At 42.6% G+C, this 19,170-nt stretch overlaps 1 protein-coding gene across 6 annotated transcripts in view; it reads right to left on the bottom strand.

Annotated features, from left to right (window-relative positions):
- The window catches only part of LOC106814828 (tankyrase-1-like), a 57,558-nt gene that overhangs the window by 31,839 nt on the left and 6,549 nt on the right, over positions 1-19,170 (bottom strand). For 2 of the 6 annotated variants that reach the window (XM_014819206.1, XM_014819189.1), the window contains exons 2-3: positions 14,025-14,122; positions 6,288-9,366 (exon numbers count right to left, since the gene is read on the bottom strand). In XM_014819206.1, the coding sequence (XP_014674692.1) occupies positions 8,007-9,266 (1,260 nt within the window). In that variant the 5' untranslated portion in view covers positions 9,267-9,366; positions 14,025-14,122 and the 3' untranslated portion in view covers positions 6,288-8,006. The other 4 variants (XM_014819214.1, XM_014819197.1, XM_014819219.1 and 1 more) reach the window with 4 other exon arrangements.

The raw sequence follows: 19,170 nt of genomic DNA, 5'->3' as shown, positions 1-19,170 counted from the left end.
AGCTTCTTTTTTTTTAAATGACGGCGGCCATTTTTAAATTCAAGATGGCGGCCGAAGTTGTAGTTGGATCGCGTGTGTCCTGCTTTTAAATGAAAGAGCATACAAAAGTATGCAAGTGTACCAATTTTCACACTTTTTTCACAATTTGAACGATTTAGATGATATTCTGACCTAACCGACTGTACTATTTCCGTAATCAGAATAATTAAGCCCCGCCTTCTTCGTTGATGGGCATGAATGGGGCGTCAACGACGTGACCCGTTACTGCGTGTAGGTGTTTGACGAGACTGTTTGCGTTTTCGCAAATAATGAAAGGCCCGGCCGATGCATTTCGCACCAAAGTGGAAAAATTCGGCATTTTTACCCGCTTTCGGAAGTGAACGAGTGCGTCATTCATTGTACATTGAAGTTTTTCTTATTATTAAATAATTCCGAAAATCCTCAACCGCGCTACTCGATTGTTTTAGCCAATGAACGTAGCTGTGTGTGTGACGTCTTGCCCGCGCGTTTTATGCTTGGCTTCGCGGGCCTCGAAATGCATATAGAAGGCACGCACCTCGCAACACGCGTGTTTGTTTACATATAGCTTTGTGACATGAGGCTGGGCGGTGTCGGAGTTCTGCGATGATAATCTCGTAATTTCTCAGCATTTCTTAAGGTGCATGGAACATTTTACCAATTTAGTGGTGTCAGTTAGTCACGGATATGTCACAGTAAGTATTAACCGTATATGTTTCACGTACGTTCACCATTTTTGCACACAGGCGGTCGATCATTGTGAAAAATTGTGTGAATATTTATTTTTATTGAGACGTTCCAAGTGCCTGTATGCCTGCTAGCTTTCATCAGTCTTGTACGTCAATGCACGTGCGTCAAGAGCCATAAACTCAACACAATTTCATCTCTGTTATTGCTTACGCCTGAATGCGTGATTGATCAGGGAGGGGCCGGGTGCATGTAAGAGGGAGACATTTTCTTTAGGGTTCCGAAAAACACAATTCCACTTGACAATTTCATGAGCCATTTCAATTGGAAGCTTTGCATAATGGACCCCCAACAAGCCCTTTGACTGACTATAGTCAAGAAATTCAAAGGTCTGTATATTGCTCTTATTTAGCCGCCGATAGTTCTTATTTAGAACAAAGCCTTTCATTGTTATATCTTCTAAAACTACAGACCATCCGCTGATCGCTGTGGAGACGTGCGCCGTGCCTCGAATTTGGCGCACGTCACCACTGCGGACAGCGCTTCATACTTGAACATCCCCGCGGTCGCGTGCGCATATCCCGCGGAACTGCGCGTCTCATCCGCGAGCAGTGCTCAGGATCAACAGCAAAGTTGTGCAACGCAATCTTGTATCATGTCTCTCTGGATGCTAATTCACAGTCTACTAATGTTTAATTTGATGTCATTTTACGGCCTACGGACGTGTTGCATTATGGCCTTACGCTCTGTCTAGAAATAGGGGGGCCTACTCTACTTTATGTCATGATTTCCCTGCATATAAATGCTTCAATTTCCCATTTAGGTCTATAAATGTTTCACATTTCATTTTGTCTGTAACCCTTTCTACTACTCAGGCGACGACCCTAAAAACTATTAAAAAATACTTAAAATATGGACTAATTCGAATTATATACATTTGTACATTACATACAATCAGGAGCTAATAATGACAAATTATTCGTCATTATTAGCTCCTGATACAATTGTACTATATACATACGGTTGCCCCTTTTTCATATATGGAAAACAGATACAGTGGAGAAAAGATAAAATCATTAATTACATGTATTCATTTTGGTAAGGCACTATGTCGCACTCAGGCTTATCGATGAGCTTAGCTTTGAAGCCTCCCGGCAGCACAAGTGTCTACATGGGTAATTTATGCATGTAAACAGGAGAAACAACCCAGACTTACATAACAGACAGGCGTCACATGTATGTATGTATAATTATACCAAAATGTCTATAGACAGTGACACAACAGACATAGTAGGCAAAACCTGTCTATTGTCTGACTCCTGGTGCAATAAATGTAATAAATAATGCGATTTTAAGTAGTTTTAAACGTCTTAAACACTTTTGAATTTAAAAAGTAAATGGAATATTGTTTTTTTCTTTCAATTCGACATGTGTATGGAATTCAACACAACTATCAAAATTAGCATTCATTGTCTTTGAATACGAGTAAACGTTTCATTAACTACTAGAACGCGATATATTCACATGTTAGTAGAAACCGTAGCTTGTGCTCTTTAAAATCAAAGTTAGATACATACATCGCCGTTCAAATAAGATTCAAAGCGAATCACCTCAAACTACATACTGTAAAATAGCACATGTGCCTTTCGTCCTTGCATGATCCTTACATCCACTATTCATGCGTTAGCTCAGGCTCTATTTTTGTATCCTGATGCAAAATTTGACCCTAATTACTAAAAGTGTCACTGTATGCCCCATCCCCGAGCTATCTGGAATAATGACAAATCTATTGGTTAGTGTTAATGGCACGTGTAGAGAAAAATGAACATGAATGAGAAAATGTGTGCTTCGGACTGTTCCACACAACGTAGGGTTGTCGTAACCCATATCATATAAGCTGGAGAACTGAGATGGTGACGATTTTTGATGGACGGTAGGTAGGCCAAAAATCTCATTTTTGTATTTGACAGAAAAAATGAAAAGGCCATTATTCTTAAAGTACGTAGGGGCACATATTACTGGGTTGTTATTCATATTGACGCATTTTTACACATTACCTATAACATATTAGCAATAAATGGGATAATCTCTGAAATAATTCAAGTCGGTAACATTTTATTGCGTTTGCTGTGCTACAAGGCTCAAGCAAATAAATTTTTTGGACCAGAATTATTATGACGTGTTTGCATTATTTGTAACTTGAATACGTGATGAAGACACTTTCATAACATTGAACAACATGTCATATGTCTGAGAGAAAGCTGTTAGTGTTAGTTGTGCTCTTTATTCCTGTTCATTTAATTTGTAGTGAATTTCAACCACACACACACCTGTTAATATATTGTACACAACGCTGATATATCAAACTTCACAAAAATAAAAACCAGAAAAATGCATTAAAAGTATATTTACCGGTTATAATCTGTTTAGAACAGGAAGATTAAGGAAGGAATTTTAGACAAGGGAGAATTTAGGAATAGGATTTCAGCCTCTCTCTCTCTCTTTCATTCTTTCTTTCTCTCCTCTCTCGCTCTCTCTCTTTACAAGAACATTCAGTATATATATATATATATATATATATATATTTATTTATTTATATATATATATATATTCTCAGAATAACGACAGGATGCACAGAGCTAGACTAAAAAGGGCACGTGGGACACAACACACAGGTACAGCAACGCATCGGCTCGTCTTTCACTCTGACCGCTCCCATCCATCCATCCCCACCGCGCTACCTATTTCACCAACTACGCTGCTCGCTACTGACTAGGCTTAGATAGAAATATCTCAAAAAATTGCCTAAATATGTTTCCGGAAATTTTCAAAAAAATCTCTAAATATCTAAAAAAAAATTCTAAATATCCCCAAAATTTTTCTAAATATCTCAGTTGTTTCAACATAATGTCCTTTAAACATATATATAGTGTGCGAAAAAATCGCAAACAAACTTCTCACTATACAGTAGACATTCTACTGTTTTACCAATGTCAATGAAATATACAGTACAGTACATGTGCAATGGCATGAGTTGTTTGCAATAAGCTACTAGTAACACCGCTGGATAGTTATATTGCTGGCTCGGGTTTATCAAAGAAAAACCCAGAAAATCCCCAAAAGATGCTTTAAAAGTCGTAAATATTCCAGAAAATAAATTTGTTTTCTAAATATCTCGGAATTTTCTAAACATCGCCGGAACTTCTAAATAACACAAAAAATATCCCGATATTTGTATCTAAGCCTACTACCGACACCACACGTCAGCAGCTGACCGAAACAAATATTTACAGAGTCACTTACCATGGAGGTTCAGCGCCTAATTCCACTCAGATACGGGCAAGTTAAATCCATACGAGCGCGGCGCAGATCGCCGGCGCAAACCTGCACTCTCCGTGTTACACACACGACACACAACCGCAGACACAGCGTCGTAACGCAGCAAGCACGCAGCCACATTAATTTTGTTGTGACGAAAGTAGTAGACATGCGCCGCCACTTGCCAGGTTTTATCGATTATTCAGTCGCGCGGGGCGCATGCACCTGATCTTTACAAATCAGCGACAGTCTATGATCCCGTCAGCCCGGCGTGAAATAATTGAAGGAGTCGACGGAGGAGTTAATATTGCATCTATAATGCACGAAGGCACGGTCCGAACCGGATAGTGAATATGCGAAATACGCACGGCACTTCTGCCTAATCAAAACATTCCGCGAGAAGATCCAATTACATTGTCATTTATAATTCACGCATGAATATAAATCTCACACGAAACGAGGTCTTTGCTTTACAAGACATTCAAAACGCATATTCAATGTCTCCTCGACCCCCCACGGTGAAGCGGCATCGATGTCTCGCATTCAGACTTCAGCTGTCTATCGCAGGTTCTCCCTAGAGAGTGCAAACTAACCACTGCGATACAGCGGAGAGTGTGCTGAACAGTGGGTGCTGTAGTACTGCTGGGCTGTGACACGCAACGTGCACGCACGCACGCACTCGACACACGTACAGCCATGCATGGACAACCCTCGTTGGACACGACATTAGCCTGAAGTACACTCAGTGATGTTGTGACTACGGTCGAGTACTACCCACTATAAAAAAATGTAATAGTGGCGATGCCTTAAGCTGGGGGGACGGGTAGCTCTAGTACTATAGCCCTTGTTCGCCCTTGTAGCGAATAAGGGCTATAGTACTAGAGCTTAGCTAGGGGGCGCGTGACTGACTGAGAAGAGAGTGGAACTATAATTGTGCCGCGAGGGACTGGGGGTAGAGACAGATAGTTGCGGAAGAGGGAGTGGAAAGATAGCCATCAAGATGGGCCATGAACATCGCTAGTATATATACGCGGTGATGACGTGCTGACAATGCCGCCGCCATCAGGCTACGTGCCTTTCTACGCATTACAGCACGAATAGAACCAACCACTCCACTGCCGCTGTCGCCTACCGCAAACGAGGCAACTCGGTCGTTTTGAGAAACACATTACACATCGTCGCAATCGAAATATAACCGTTAACCTCTTTTCCTCTATCGATCGAATGGCAGCCAATTCTACCGGCGGCGGAACCGGCGGCGGTACCGGCGGCGGCAGGGCGACACAAACAGACCAATTTCCGAGCCGTGGTCTTATCGTCGATACGGTGCTTGTTAAAATGTAAATTTATAATGTTTTTCTATTGGAAATCGTTAATCTACGTTACGAGAGGCCAGGAAGTGCGAAAAGGGTCAATGGATAACCACGAAAAACCCCTCACAATTAAGGATCCTTTAAAATTACTGACGACTTTGAATGATATATAACACAGAACTAACCGAGAAAATGTCAATTTCTGTTGAATATTAATGCCGCACTCTCAAGGTGCAAATACTACTACACACGGGAATGAGAAGAACAAGTACTTAAATTGACTACGTGACGAATTTTCTATGGTAAAATTTGTAAAAAAATTCCCCATTTTTTTACATTAAAAGTAGAAGAACTATAACGGGACTAAACGTATGGTCAAATTCTTACCTCATAAAATTGTTTCTCACCTAGTTAAAAAAACCTGGACGATTTGATATTAATGTTCCCAACATTAATTGCTGTGTATGTTCACATCGAACAATATAGTAAAACAGGAAGTATAATGCAGCAATTTAACCATAAAAAGTGAACAGAATTACTTATATTTTGTGAAAAAGCGACAGGAAGTATAATGCAGCAATTTAACCATAAAAAGTGAACAGAATTACTTATATTCTGTGAAAAAGTTGAAATATTTTTTATATTTTTACCATTTACGGTGACGTAATCACTAACTAGATTGGCGGGCAGCCTCACTAAAAAAAGCATCGATAATGCAAAGAAGCAGAACTCTCGCACTACTCTCCCTATGTTTAGTTGGTGACAATCTTAATGATGAGTGATTGCCATATAAGGGCAGGTGAACATTACATATCTCCTATAGCAACCGCCAAATGATCAAGCAAATTGCAGCCGCAATTAAAGCGGGAAACGAAGACAAAGTTAGCACTTATTCATAGTATTTATAGTATAAAGTTATTAGTAAAAAATTCGATTAATTACATAACGAAAAACGTTTATATTGCAGCTTTATTTGCCATAAAAATGTACATACAATTTCCTTAACAAAGCCACTGAGTATTCTACGCGTATATATAAGAGAATATTTTATAACGCTTCACCCGAAGTTGTGCAATCAAAACTCGTGTTAAGTTTGTGGCAAATTTCCCTCACTTCATTATCACTAAAACCAGAACAAGTTAAATTCTGTATAGTTATAATCAATAACTGACGACAACAGACAGCAAATACTCAACGCATTGTTCAATCTGCGATTAAATTGCTGCAAAGTTAATTATGAAACATGTCATAGCCATGGGATTATACTGCAGCAATTATTACTCTGCTATAGAGACGGGCTTTTCACGCATTTTATTACGCGATTCAACGAGTAGTTGGCAAACAGAAAACCTTTATCAAATTCTTTACACAAGTGGTATAAAAATTCAACTACTAGTAATATATGCACACAGCCACAACCCGCAAGTCGAAATACAGTTTTCAAAATTCAAGTAAAGCTCCAGCCGTGTAGCGTATAACTTTGTTTGGAAAGTGTAAATACGTGTAGCCGCGTGCTCATTCTTGCCTAGAGCGTTGGATAAAAAAAAATTACTACGCGCGGTTAACACCGGGAACTGTCTCAACTGTTATAAGCATATAGTTTTCTTAATACAATGTTAAGTTATTTACTTTTGTGATTCAATAAATTATAAATATATAACCATTATCTACAATATATCTGTCAGCCAGCTAGAGTATACAAAACTTCCAGTGAAGGCAAATAGCTAGCATAAGACTATACGGAACTCTACTAAATCTAGTCGGCTGCAGTTAACTAAACATATCTCTGAAGGCACTGACATATAGGAAACTGCATACTGAAGCCTGCCAGCTTCAGCAGAGTATACAGTAAATACGCGAGTATACAGAATATAAGCCAGCTGCAGCAACCTACACATAACTCTAAAAGCACCAAAATATATGAAATTTCAGACTGAAACCAGCCAGCTACAGTAGAGAACGCAGAAATTTTAGTGGCACTGCAATGGCCAAAACAACGGCCAGCACACACACGTATGTATCAAGCTTACTATCATTAGCCATACATTAGGGACGGTCTATGTTAAAATTCACAGTCAATGTATAAATATTTATCATAAAAAGTCAAGTATAACTAATTAATTAATAGGTCACATAAGCATTATTAAAATTTTAAGATATATCAACAACGTCTTTGTTTTCTATGGCCGCGGTACGCTGGTACACTCACTGTACCATGTTCTGTGTACCAGATTTTCCACATCCGGTGGAAAAAGGTGCAACTCTTAATCCCCGACTTAAAAAAAATATCCTGCATACATATATGCTCTCTCAAATTACACACACGGCCACTAGAATCTGCTCCGACATAGCAAAGATAAAAAAAAGTTTTTAATCGGCTTGCTTAACTCGAGACTCATTCATAGTGACTTGACTGAACGATTTTCCGAAGCTCCTGGACGATTAACGTCATTACGAGCTTCCGCAGCAGCGAGACCGACAGATCTCTTGCCCACAGCATCATTGCGTCTTATTCTTCCATTTCCATTCGCGGTGTCGCTCCATTCTCGATGCCGCTGACACCGCTGAGACCGACATTCGCAGCTGAAGCCACATTAGCGCGCAAACTCAATAACCGTGACGCGCCGCCCAATTCTCCGCATGCGCTCGCGATCGCCGCCGCCGCGGCAATCACCTCTCGATGGCGTATTTGTCGTGCTTGCCGACCAAGTCGACTAAGTGTTTGTGCAGCAGCTCGGGATCGTTGTACGGCAGCCGGTACTTGGTGGCGGCGCGCGCCGCGACGCACTTCAGCTTGAAGAAGAACAGCTCGTTCATGCGCTCGTTGATGACGTTCACCGAGTCGAAGTAGGCCGAGTAGAGCCAGGTGCGCTTCATGTACACCTCCTGCCAGAGGCCGAACGCCGTGAAGCCCTCGCGGTCGGGCACGTCGATGTGCAGCGGGTAGGCGATGAGCACCTTGAGGATGTGCAGCACGGTGAGCTTCTGCGGTGGCAGCACGACCTGCTGCTGCTGCGCGCCGGCGAGCCCGTGCAGCCGGCTCAGGTAGATGAGCATGTCGGTGACGAGCACGTGCATCGGCGTGCGGCCGTCGCGCGACGCCGACACCGGGTCGGCGCCGTAGCTCAGCAGGATGAGCGCGTTGTGCTTGAGCGGCTCCATGCAGGCGACGTGGAACGCCGTGCAGCCGCTGCCGTCGACCGAGTTCGGGTCGGCGCCGTTCTGCAGCAGGAAGACGGTGAACTCGGCGCTGCGCCACACGGCAAAGTGCAGCGCCGTGCGGCTCTTGCGGTCGGCGGCGTTGACGAACGCCGAGTTGGCGTGCCGCGCGAGCATCTTGACGATCGTCTCCAGCTTCGGCACGTTGCCCGCGTCGTCGGCGCGGCAGTACGCCGCCGTCGGACGCGCCTCGCGCGGCGTCAGCAGCAGCTTGGCGATGGCGAGGTGGCCGAGGCTGGCGGCGAGATGCAGCGCCGTCATGCCGGCGTCGTCGACGACGCAGCGGTCGGCGCCGTAGCGCAGCAGCACGTGCGTCGCGTCGGCGAAGCCCTCGCTGACGGCGGCATGCAGCGGCGTGCGGCCGTCGACGTCGCGCGCGTTCGCGTCCGCGCCAAACTGCAGCAGCAGCCCGACGATCTGCGCATAGCCGTAGCTCGCGGCGAAGTGCAGCGCCCCCTCGCGCGACTCGTTGGCGACGCCGACGTCGGCGCCGTGCTGCAGCAGCAGGTCGACGATGTCGATTAAGCCGTTGCGCGCGGCGCGCTGTAGCGGCGTCAGGCCGAGCATGTCCGGCCGGTCGAGCGGCACGCCGAGCTGTAGCAGCGCCCTCACCTGCAGCTTGTCGCCGCTGCAGCAAGCGTTCGTCAGCGCGGTGATGTTCGACATGTGCTCGCACGACGCGGCTCCCTCTGGCGGCGTGTTCTCGGCCATGTCGAAGCGAGCGAGAGGGAGAGAGAGAGAGTGCGCACGCACGCGAGACTGGAGGCGATAGAAGAGACGTCTGCAGACAGAGAGGCGGGTGCTGAAAGAACTGCAAACAACGCGAAATCGTCACGAATTTGGAGACAAAACGGCAGGAGCCGCTGAAAATGGTTCTACGCGTGCAAACGACTCCAAGTTGTTCCAAGATGCACCACGGCAACAGCATGCAAACAGCACCGCAAACAACATGCACGACAGCAAGAGCACATAAACTGCGAAAAGAGATAGTTTATGTGTTCTTGTCGATAGCTGATCCACGATAATCCAACCAAATCAAGGTGAAAACCCATGCAAAACCAAATAGGAGCAAGCAACGTTCACAGAGCAAAAGCGATGTCTGAATGTAATTTGTTTTCTCTGTATGTATCTTGATCGATCAACCGATACGACCGACTTCTGCTAATGCTCTGATTATCTACTTGTAAATAACAAACTAACAGTCTAGAGATGACCAGGTTATGTCATCCTAAATAAATCTCTCCCGGACTACCACAAAGTCCATGCTAGCCTACTGTATCAATGGGACATATATATAGACGTGATCGGAAATGTTCACCCCCTACGTTGCACTGCGTCTAGCTCTTCTACAACATCGTGTAAACAACGCGGTTTCCTTGAGAACAAAAATAAATAGAACAGAACTGACTCGGCAGTGGTGCCTTACAGTGTAACCACATATTCCCCACCAGAGTTAACTGATAGCATATTGATGCTACTCTCACACCTGTCTTCCATGTTAGCAAGGCCAATATAGACATTTCTGTGCTCTAACCAAATTAAGAAATGCAACCCGGACCGTATCAGTCACCGATTATGAGTAAGTAGGGTGTGGTTGTGCGAGTAGCAGGAAGAAATCATAATGTGATGTCATGTTCTCAGATATCCCTCCTTTAAACGCATCAAAAACAATTAATGACTCACATGGGATGTGGCACTACGAAGACGACGCTAGTGCTCGCGATTTCAATGATTCGATCGACCCAACAAACACTTCACGACATGGTATCACTCCTGATAGTATCATGATAGTATATATATGAAGCCAGTAAGCCTGCTGCCACGATGCGAGCATCCCTCCATAGCTGCACTCTCGCAACTTGTGCGCGATCAAAACTAATTTTAGTGTCATGTTAAAAACAGCTGACACGTCAGCACATCGATTAATTAGTGTAAAAACATCCTGTCCATCACCGCGCGCCCAACGATTACGTTGTGTATCGTCCCTGGCATCAGCAATCTCCGGTTATGAAACGCGTATAAGACACGCACACCCAGGCTGCGAGCGCGGGTTTTTCCTATACGAAAACTGATGCTGAACTGAAACGGATGCTATACGACTTCCGTGTTGTTGAAGTCTGTACGCGAAAGTGGTTTTTGGCCTTATGCTGAAGCCCACGTAATCATCTTCTTATTCTGCTGCGCAACGCGTTGGCCATTGACCTAAAGAGCACGCGCCCGTAGACGCACGCGCTGCTAGAGAAAAAATCCAGCTCTCATCAATCATGTGACTCTGCGGTTCGACTCCCCACGTGATCACTGCACGCGCCGTTGTAGCACGTGCTAGACCGCCTGCAGCTTCAGACAAAGCCACAACCATGTAGCACCCTACCCTCTCACTAGCGCCACCGCCGCGGCATCACCTTCTTTCTCGTTAAGCTCATCACGTGGGCACGGGGCACACATGTACACATGAAATTTACTAGCTACTAAAAATACACGTAGAGCTAACCAGCTAGCTTGGCGGTGAAACTGCGCCCAGTTAGCGCTCTGCACATAGTGTGTATATCCCCGGCGCGCACACCCCAACATGTCCGACTGCTGCTTGCTGCACGCAGCTGTTCAGGGTTCAAGTTCCGGGACGATGATGATGCATCGATATATGAACATCATCACGCGAATTGTTAGAATTACTACTACATTACATTACCATTATTGTTGGATTGTTACTATTACAGATACAGTTTAAATTCCAAGACCCCTAGATCTGACTGTGGCCGTCTACATAATATTTCCCAGTGATGCGCACTACTGGTAAAGTAGTAACTCCGCCCATTCATACTGTCTCGATGTCTCTGCTCAACCTGCAGATATTTTCCATTAATGTACCACTTGAGCATTTGATTTAACTTAGATTTCATATATATATTATCATTACCTAATTTTATATAATATTAGATAGTGTCGATCACCTGGCACTATGTATTTGGCACACCCACAATTCTTTCACACCCTCGATGGAGTATTTCGCTTCCAGTAAGCAGGTCTAGTATTTCTGCTCTTGGAGACTTAGACTAGTCTAGATAGGAATAGTCTCACAGTTTCACTTATCAAGTAACATATTAATTTTCTTGTTGTAAATATATTTCAGTTATCATAACATTCATAACTTTGAATTGGTCAGCCAGATATTGTAAAACAAGAAAACACGCACGCACGCACGCACGCGCACGCGCACGCGCACGCACACGCACACGCACACGCACACACACACATATAGTGTTTCCCCTGTCCAAAAAGGTCTGTGAGGTGGTAAATTTTGTTTGGTGTGTTTGCGCGTTTCGAGATCCTTTTGGAAAAATTGGTGCAATGTGGTGCTTTCTAAGCTATTTTGGTGCATTATAAGCACTGTTCTATGTAAGAACAGTGATTTTCGTCAGCGAGGCGGTGTTTTGGACAAATATCTGTGAGGCGGCTGAAAATTTGAGCGAGGTGGTGTGCCTCGCTCGTGTCAATGCAGGGGAAACACTGCATATATTGTCAACAGGTATGCGGTCTGTTGACAATTAGAGTAGTTGTCAATTCGACCTTGAAACTGCCTGGGGGACATACAGCAATAATTTACGCAGTGCCTAGGTGCAGAAACGCAGAAGGTTTGTCTACATTTTCCACTCTTGTACGTACAGAGGAGCAAACACACTATACGGGCATAGTGTAAATTCAACAGCCGTCGCAGTTTGCATGCACAATTCGGATCAATAAAATGTTTCCAACGGACTTCCGATAATAGACATGCCTCATTACTCTGAAGAGCAATGGCAATACTAACCGGTTCAAGAACTACAAACTCCATAACCAGATTATAGCCGGAGTTCTGGTGGCAGGATTGTATGGCATAACCTTTCAAATTTAGCTCAACTTTAGATGCCACTAGATTTAAATAGTCAACTGGCTCAAAGCCTAATGATCAATAGCTATTTCTGACTAACCCTACCCCTAACCCTATATATATATTATATTATATTATATATATATATATATATATATATATATGCATGCATGCATGCATACGTAAAATACTCAAGTGTGACTTCTATTGTGATATAGTTTATCGATGAACGATTGATTGATACGATGACGATTGACAAATAACTTCACTTATCTATCTGCGGATATCAAACACTGAAAGCGTACAGTGAGCGCATCTATACGGCTGAGTGGGAACACCACTACAAAGCGCTATGCGATACACTCTCAGTGATATGGCTGTCTGGAATGGATTTCTTTACTGCCATTTCGAGACTTTCTCGGCGTGCTGCTCTGTTACCGCATCGACAGCACTGCATTACTGGCGATTTTAGAGACCGATTACAACTCATCCACTACAACACTCCACACAGAATTCCCTTGTACGCAAAATACAATTCAACTCAGTTATCAATCACACTATATGAGATACATGAACATAATACTAATTTAAACCATTATATATTAAAACGCACGTATGTAATGTAATGGCGTTGCAGACAAAAAGGTGTTGTCATCAACTCCGAGACAACCAACTTCATTTAACCATTAAATTCGTCCATCTTTAACATGCATGAACACTGATAATTAATGCAATAGGTAGCAATCGAGTTATACATGAAGACTATAATTACCCGCTCACGCACATGTCAGATCGATCATTATGAACGCGAATACGCGTGATATTTAGCTGATTGATACATTGTGATTATAAGGTGTACAAAAATGCACTGCATCACTCATGCCATCTATTAGAGATTTTCCCGCCCATGTATATATTTTAGTTCCTGTCTTGTGTTTGCAAGACCATGCATTAATTTTGACTGCATTCGTGCCAAGGAACACTATAGTATAATGTTACTTGCCGACTAAAACTACTCAAACATATGCACACATGCACACCATGTAATGCAGGGGGTACGTTGTATCAAGCAGGATATAAACGTGACACTACTATATTGTTTGTGTAAAAGACTTTTGCACGTAAGGAATTATTGTATTTTGTATATACTGTATGCCTATACTAGTATTAGGGGGCCAATCCTACTATAGTCACCCGTAACAGCAGGCATAAATATTCAAATAGTATGCACACACGATACACACCAAGCAAAACAAAACAACAGTGCTAGAGATTATAACCAGCATGTTTATAAACACTTTGCAAGGCATGCTACAATCGTACATGCTCGTGTTCAATCAGTATCAAAATTTTTAAATATTTGTAAAATACTTGTGCAACTGATTCAAACGTAACAATTTTATGCAACTTGAGGGTGCAGAGTGACAGCTCTATCGTTCGAGCCACTCAACTTCTACATGAAACTTTTACATGGAAATCATGATGGCCAAATATATATCATGGATAGGTTTCATTAAAAAAATTTATGCCCATATGTCTAATACTGAAAGGTTTACTACAAATGCTGAATTTTGCATGCAAGTAAACATATAATTGCTTACCTTTCAAGTAGTTTACAGCCGATGAAGGAATAGTGTGAAGTCAGTTTGTAGTTTACCCCACACTGAATAATTCACTTGAGTATTGCAAGCATCCTCGACTGTAAATGTAGACAAAAATGGGAATTTTCAACGTCAACATTCAAACGAGATCCAAGTACACAAGATTGTATAGAGCGTAATTATAGCTGCACATGTATGAGAACTGAGGCTTACAAGCACCACATGCACTACGGGCCCGAGTAGGCTTGCTTATGCACACACAAATACATGGAGCAGCTATATGCTGCAGCAGTTACTCAGCTTACTGTGAACAAGCGTGTATGCCGCCCACACTACGTCTACCAGCATCACTACAGGCCCTCATGCCATGTGTTACTTGATACAACCTCTCCCCACCCCCTGGAATACCCACCCTATCACGCAGCTCAGACAGCCACTGTTATAAACAGGAGACTAGAGGTGATGATATTCTCTTGAATTAGCAAGTTTTTCTGTTTTCAAATTTATAACGTTGTAAAAACGTTAAAGGCAAATAATGTTAATTTATCTCTTATTTCTGACTAGTTTCTGAATTTCTAAAACTTAGACATTCTGCTGTATCCCTGGCTGGAACATTTACACCGCCAGCTTTTTGCTAAACACAAGAAAGATGCAGACTTTTTGCATGTAATTATCACTACGCATGAGATGCTCCAATGGAATGAATATGATACAACAACATTAATTGTCACTGAAATGACTCAATTACGCAATGATTTTGCAATAATTATAAAATTTAAAAGTATTATCATTACCTAATTTTATATAATATTAGATAGTGTCGATCACCTGGCACTATGTATTTGGCACACCCACAATTCTTTCACACCCTCGATGGAGTATTTCGCTTCCAGTAAGCAGGTCTAGTATTTCTGCTCTTGGAGACTTAGACTAGTCTAGATAGGAATAGTTTCACAGTTTCACTTATCAAGTAACATATTAATTTTCTTGTTGTAAATATATTTCAGTTATCATAACATTCATAACTTTGAATTGGTCAGCCAGATATTGTAAAACAAGAAAACACGCACGCACGCACGCACGCGCACGCGCACGCGCACGCGCACGCACACGCACACGCACACACACACATATAGTGTTTCCCCTGTCCAAAAAGGTCTGTGAGGTGGTAAATTTTGTTTGGTGTGTTTGCGCGTTTCGAGATCCTTTTGGAAAAATTGGTGCAATGTGGTGCTTTCTAAGCTATTTTGGTGCATTATAAGCACTGTTCTATGTAAGAACAGTGATTTTCGTCAGCGAGGCGGTGTTTTGGACAAATATCTGTGAGGCGGCTGAAAATTTGAGCGAGGTGGTGTGCCTCGCTCGTGTCAATGCAGGGGAAACACTGCATATATTGTCAACAGGTATGCGGTCTGTTGACAATTAGAGTAGTTGTCAATTCGACCTTGAAACTGCCTGGGGGACATACAGCAATAATTTACGCAGTGCCTAGGTGCAGAAACGCAGAAGGTTTGTCTACATTTTCCACTCTTGTACGTACAGAGGAGCAAACACACTATACGGGCATAGTGTAAATTCAACAGCCGTCGCAGTTTGCATGCACAATTCGGATCAATAAAATGTTTCCAACGGACTTCCGATAATAGACATGCCTCATTACTCTGAAGAGCAATGGCAATACTAACCGGTTCAAGAACTACAAACTCCATAACCAGATTATAGCCGGAGTTCTGGTGGCAGGATTGTATGGCATAACCTTTCAAATTTAGCTCAACTTTAGATGCCACTAGATTTAAATAGTCAACTGGCTCAAAGCCTAATGATCAATAGCTATTTCTGACTAACCCTACCCCTAACCCTATATATATATTATATTATATTATATATATATATATATATATATATATATTCGTGCGTGCGTGCGTGCTTGCGTGCGTGCGTGCGCACGTACACGTGCGTGCATGCGTGTGTGCGTGCGTGTGCACGTATCGTACAATATCATGCATTTGCTTGCTGCCAACCGTTAAACTGCGCATGTGCGCATATGACGTTAATGTTTATCAACATGAAACACTCCTATTGAAGTTCATATCGGCAAGTATCGGCCTTCACCTGCGCATCAGCAGCGGGAGTGAAGCGCAGCCACCAATGCACACGTACATGTCTAGACATTTTCTGGGTCGCTTAATACAATAGCCGCGTTCACGCGGAGCGAAGGAACTCGGGTCGAAAACGACCCGTGTCAAATGCGTTCCGGGACGAGCGTTCACACGGACGTTTTCTCGGTACGAAAACGACTCGGGTCGGAACAACCCGAGTCCTGGTTCATTTTTGCCGTGTGAACGCGCGACTCGGGTTGGAATTAGTACGTCACAACACGAAAGTAAACAGAATAGTTGGAAGTCAGTCAGAAGAGTTTGATTGTTTAATTCGCATTGTTCGCTTGGACGCATTGTACTTTTTTCTCAGCTCGCATCTTTCGCATAGCATAGTGAACGCTCTCGTCAACGACGCTCCGTGTCGTTTTCGACACGGGTCGTTTTCGACCCGAGTTCCTTCGCTCCGTGTGAACGCGGCTAATGAATAACATCATATTTATTTTACGTGCTCGCCACGCGCCTGGCAGTCGCCGCATCGCGTTATTCTTGTAGTGTTGTTCTTGTTATTCTTTAAGTAAATTTATTACGCGCTATTGCAAATTCGCGTAATGCAAACTCGCGTAAATCAAGAAACATCAGCGACGCGACACCCACTTAATTACCTTTCCGTACATTAAGTAATACTATGCCTACGCGACAGTGCTGGCGATACTCGCGCGAGCGTCGCTCCCCGCGCCTAATCGCTCGCATGCTGAGTCCATCTTTGCATCTTCACGCTCGCATATCCTACCATAGGCGTTCGATTTATCGATTGCCTGGAATTGCAGTCTGCTCCCCTCAAGCGGTTGTTAAAATTCGGAATTTATTGAATACATCATAAGATGTATGTATTGCGATATAATGGATAATCATGTGTTTTCAGAATGTACATTATCACTACCTGTATCACATAAAAACTAAAAATCTTGTATACATTCAAAGATGAAATGTGAGAACAATGATTTAAAACCTCATATTAGACAATTCAGTTATGATTTTGAAACTTTATTCACAATTCTATTCTTTACACAAGCATTCAGAATGACCATTGTTTCATTTTTGGCCGCACTGTCTAAATTATTGTTATAACTATTCATAAGTGAAGAAGGAATGTACATATGCAAATATACAGTACTTCCACAGTGGCAGATTACATGACCTTTAAAAGCAATTTTATATATCACGCTGTGAAAATTGACAATTAAGTACGTATATTTTTTGCAGTAAACTAGTGATGTATTTTTATATAATATAATATAGCTAATAAAAACTTCCATAAGAATCTAAAGAACAATTTGATTGATTGTCTAGCGGCTAGACAGGACACACGAAATTCATTTTCTGTAGGTATGTGCTACAAGTAAGTGATGCTGATAGGGTCTATGTCTCCCTGGGTACTGCCAGAGCGTACCCTGGGTACGGTCCGGTATACCGGAACATACCCTGGTAACTATCTGATATGGTTAGGGTTAGGGAGTAGGCGTAGGTGACTCCCTAGACTCGTTAGTGGAGTAGGCGAGGTACGGTCCGGCATATTAGATAGTACCAGGGTACGTTCCGGCAGTACCCAGGGAGACATAGACACTGGCAGCGTAAGTGACCCAAGACACCTTCACCCTGAGAATAGTTACACTCATTAGCTTTCTTATTTCTAATTAATTGCTATTAACATTATATAATACATTGTTCTTGATAGTGTTTTAACATCTAACCTTGTTATATAAATAATATACTAGATTGTTAAAAGTTATTGCCCACATTTAGTAGTCCAGGTACATATTGATGAATCTTTTCTAATTTGATAAAATCTCTAAAAAATCTCTAAAACAACTAACTTTGTTTGATAAATAATGTACTAGATTGTTCAAAATTATTGCCCACGTCTGTATATTGATGAAGCTACACTAGTGCCATGCAGTGGCAATGGCAGGCACAGGCACTTGGACCGTTTCAATAATAAAATGATGGTTAATAAATACAACTTGTCAGTACTACTACTAGCCCTACCAGTACCAGTACCAGCAATAGTCTTAATGTTTGATATAACTTCACTTCAACACCGTCCAATACACCGATGCAACACATAGCCCGCACGCCATTGTGCATGCACAGATACACAGTAGGTTAGAGCTCTAACCTACTGTGTATCTTAGCTCCAAGAAACGGTATTGCTAGGGTTAGAATACCGTTTCGAACACAGGCTGCAGCTAAACACGTAGTTGCCTTATAATCCAAGTATCGCCAAAGAACACCACACATGTGATATACCAAATGAATCAGTAAACGTCCACCTTCTTGTAACCATCAGTGCGCTACGATGCGCTGGGTACTTACGAGGTTACAGCAACTTTTTGAGACGAATGCAACCAAATTTATGAATTTGCCACCATGTTTGCTATCATTCCGACTGTGACTAAAATCTGCAATGGATCGAACAAAGGAAATTAAACGATCTGCGGTCATCATGTAAACCACCCCTACATCCGAGAACATGTCATCTAAGGTTTTTTACAAATGGCCCAGACATTTCTGAACATCGTTTCACTTGCTTTGGTGTGTAATTGCCTTGAGAGCCATCGTACTATTTCTGTAGTATTTTCTAGCGAGTTAGAACAATGAACAAAAATGTCGCCTATTCACATGGCACCCAAAACAAAGATTGCAGAGAAGGTAGAGGAGCCGTAGGGTGTGGAGAGGGAGGCGGAGGAGCCATTAGGTGTGGAGAGGGAGGCGGAGGAGCCATTAAAATATTAAGTCAGCCACTATTTTGCACAGTTTGCTGTGTTTGGCCACCCTTGTTAAAAAATCCTGGCTACACTACTGTTTTTGGGTGTTTTCTGACCATATTATTATGTGATTGAAAATAGGAGATTTGAGGATATTTTTTGGGGACAACCAGAAATTGTTGCGGACAACCCGATTTGATGCCTGGGTTGTCCGCAGGACAACCACATTTTTTTTCTCATTTCGAACACTGATATATATATATATATTAGTCAGAAATAGCT

This window comes from Priapulus caudatus, unplaced genomic scaffold, assembly GCF_000485595.1.
Source record: "Priapulus caudatus unplaced genomic scaffold, Priapulus_caudatus-5.0.1 Scaffold27, whole genome shotgun sequence".
NCBI classification, from domain to species: Eukaryota; Metazoa; Priapulida; class Priapulimorpha; order Priapulimorphida; family Priapulidae; genus Priapulus; species Priapulus caudatus.
Note: the sequence above shows the minus strand (reverse complement) of the source record. Positions and strands in the feature narration are given on the sequence as shown.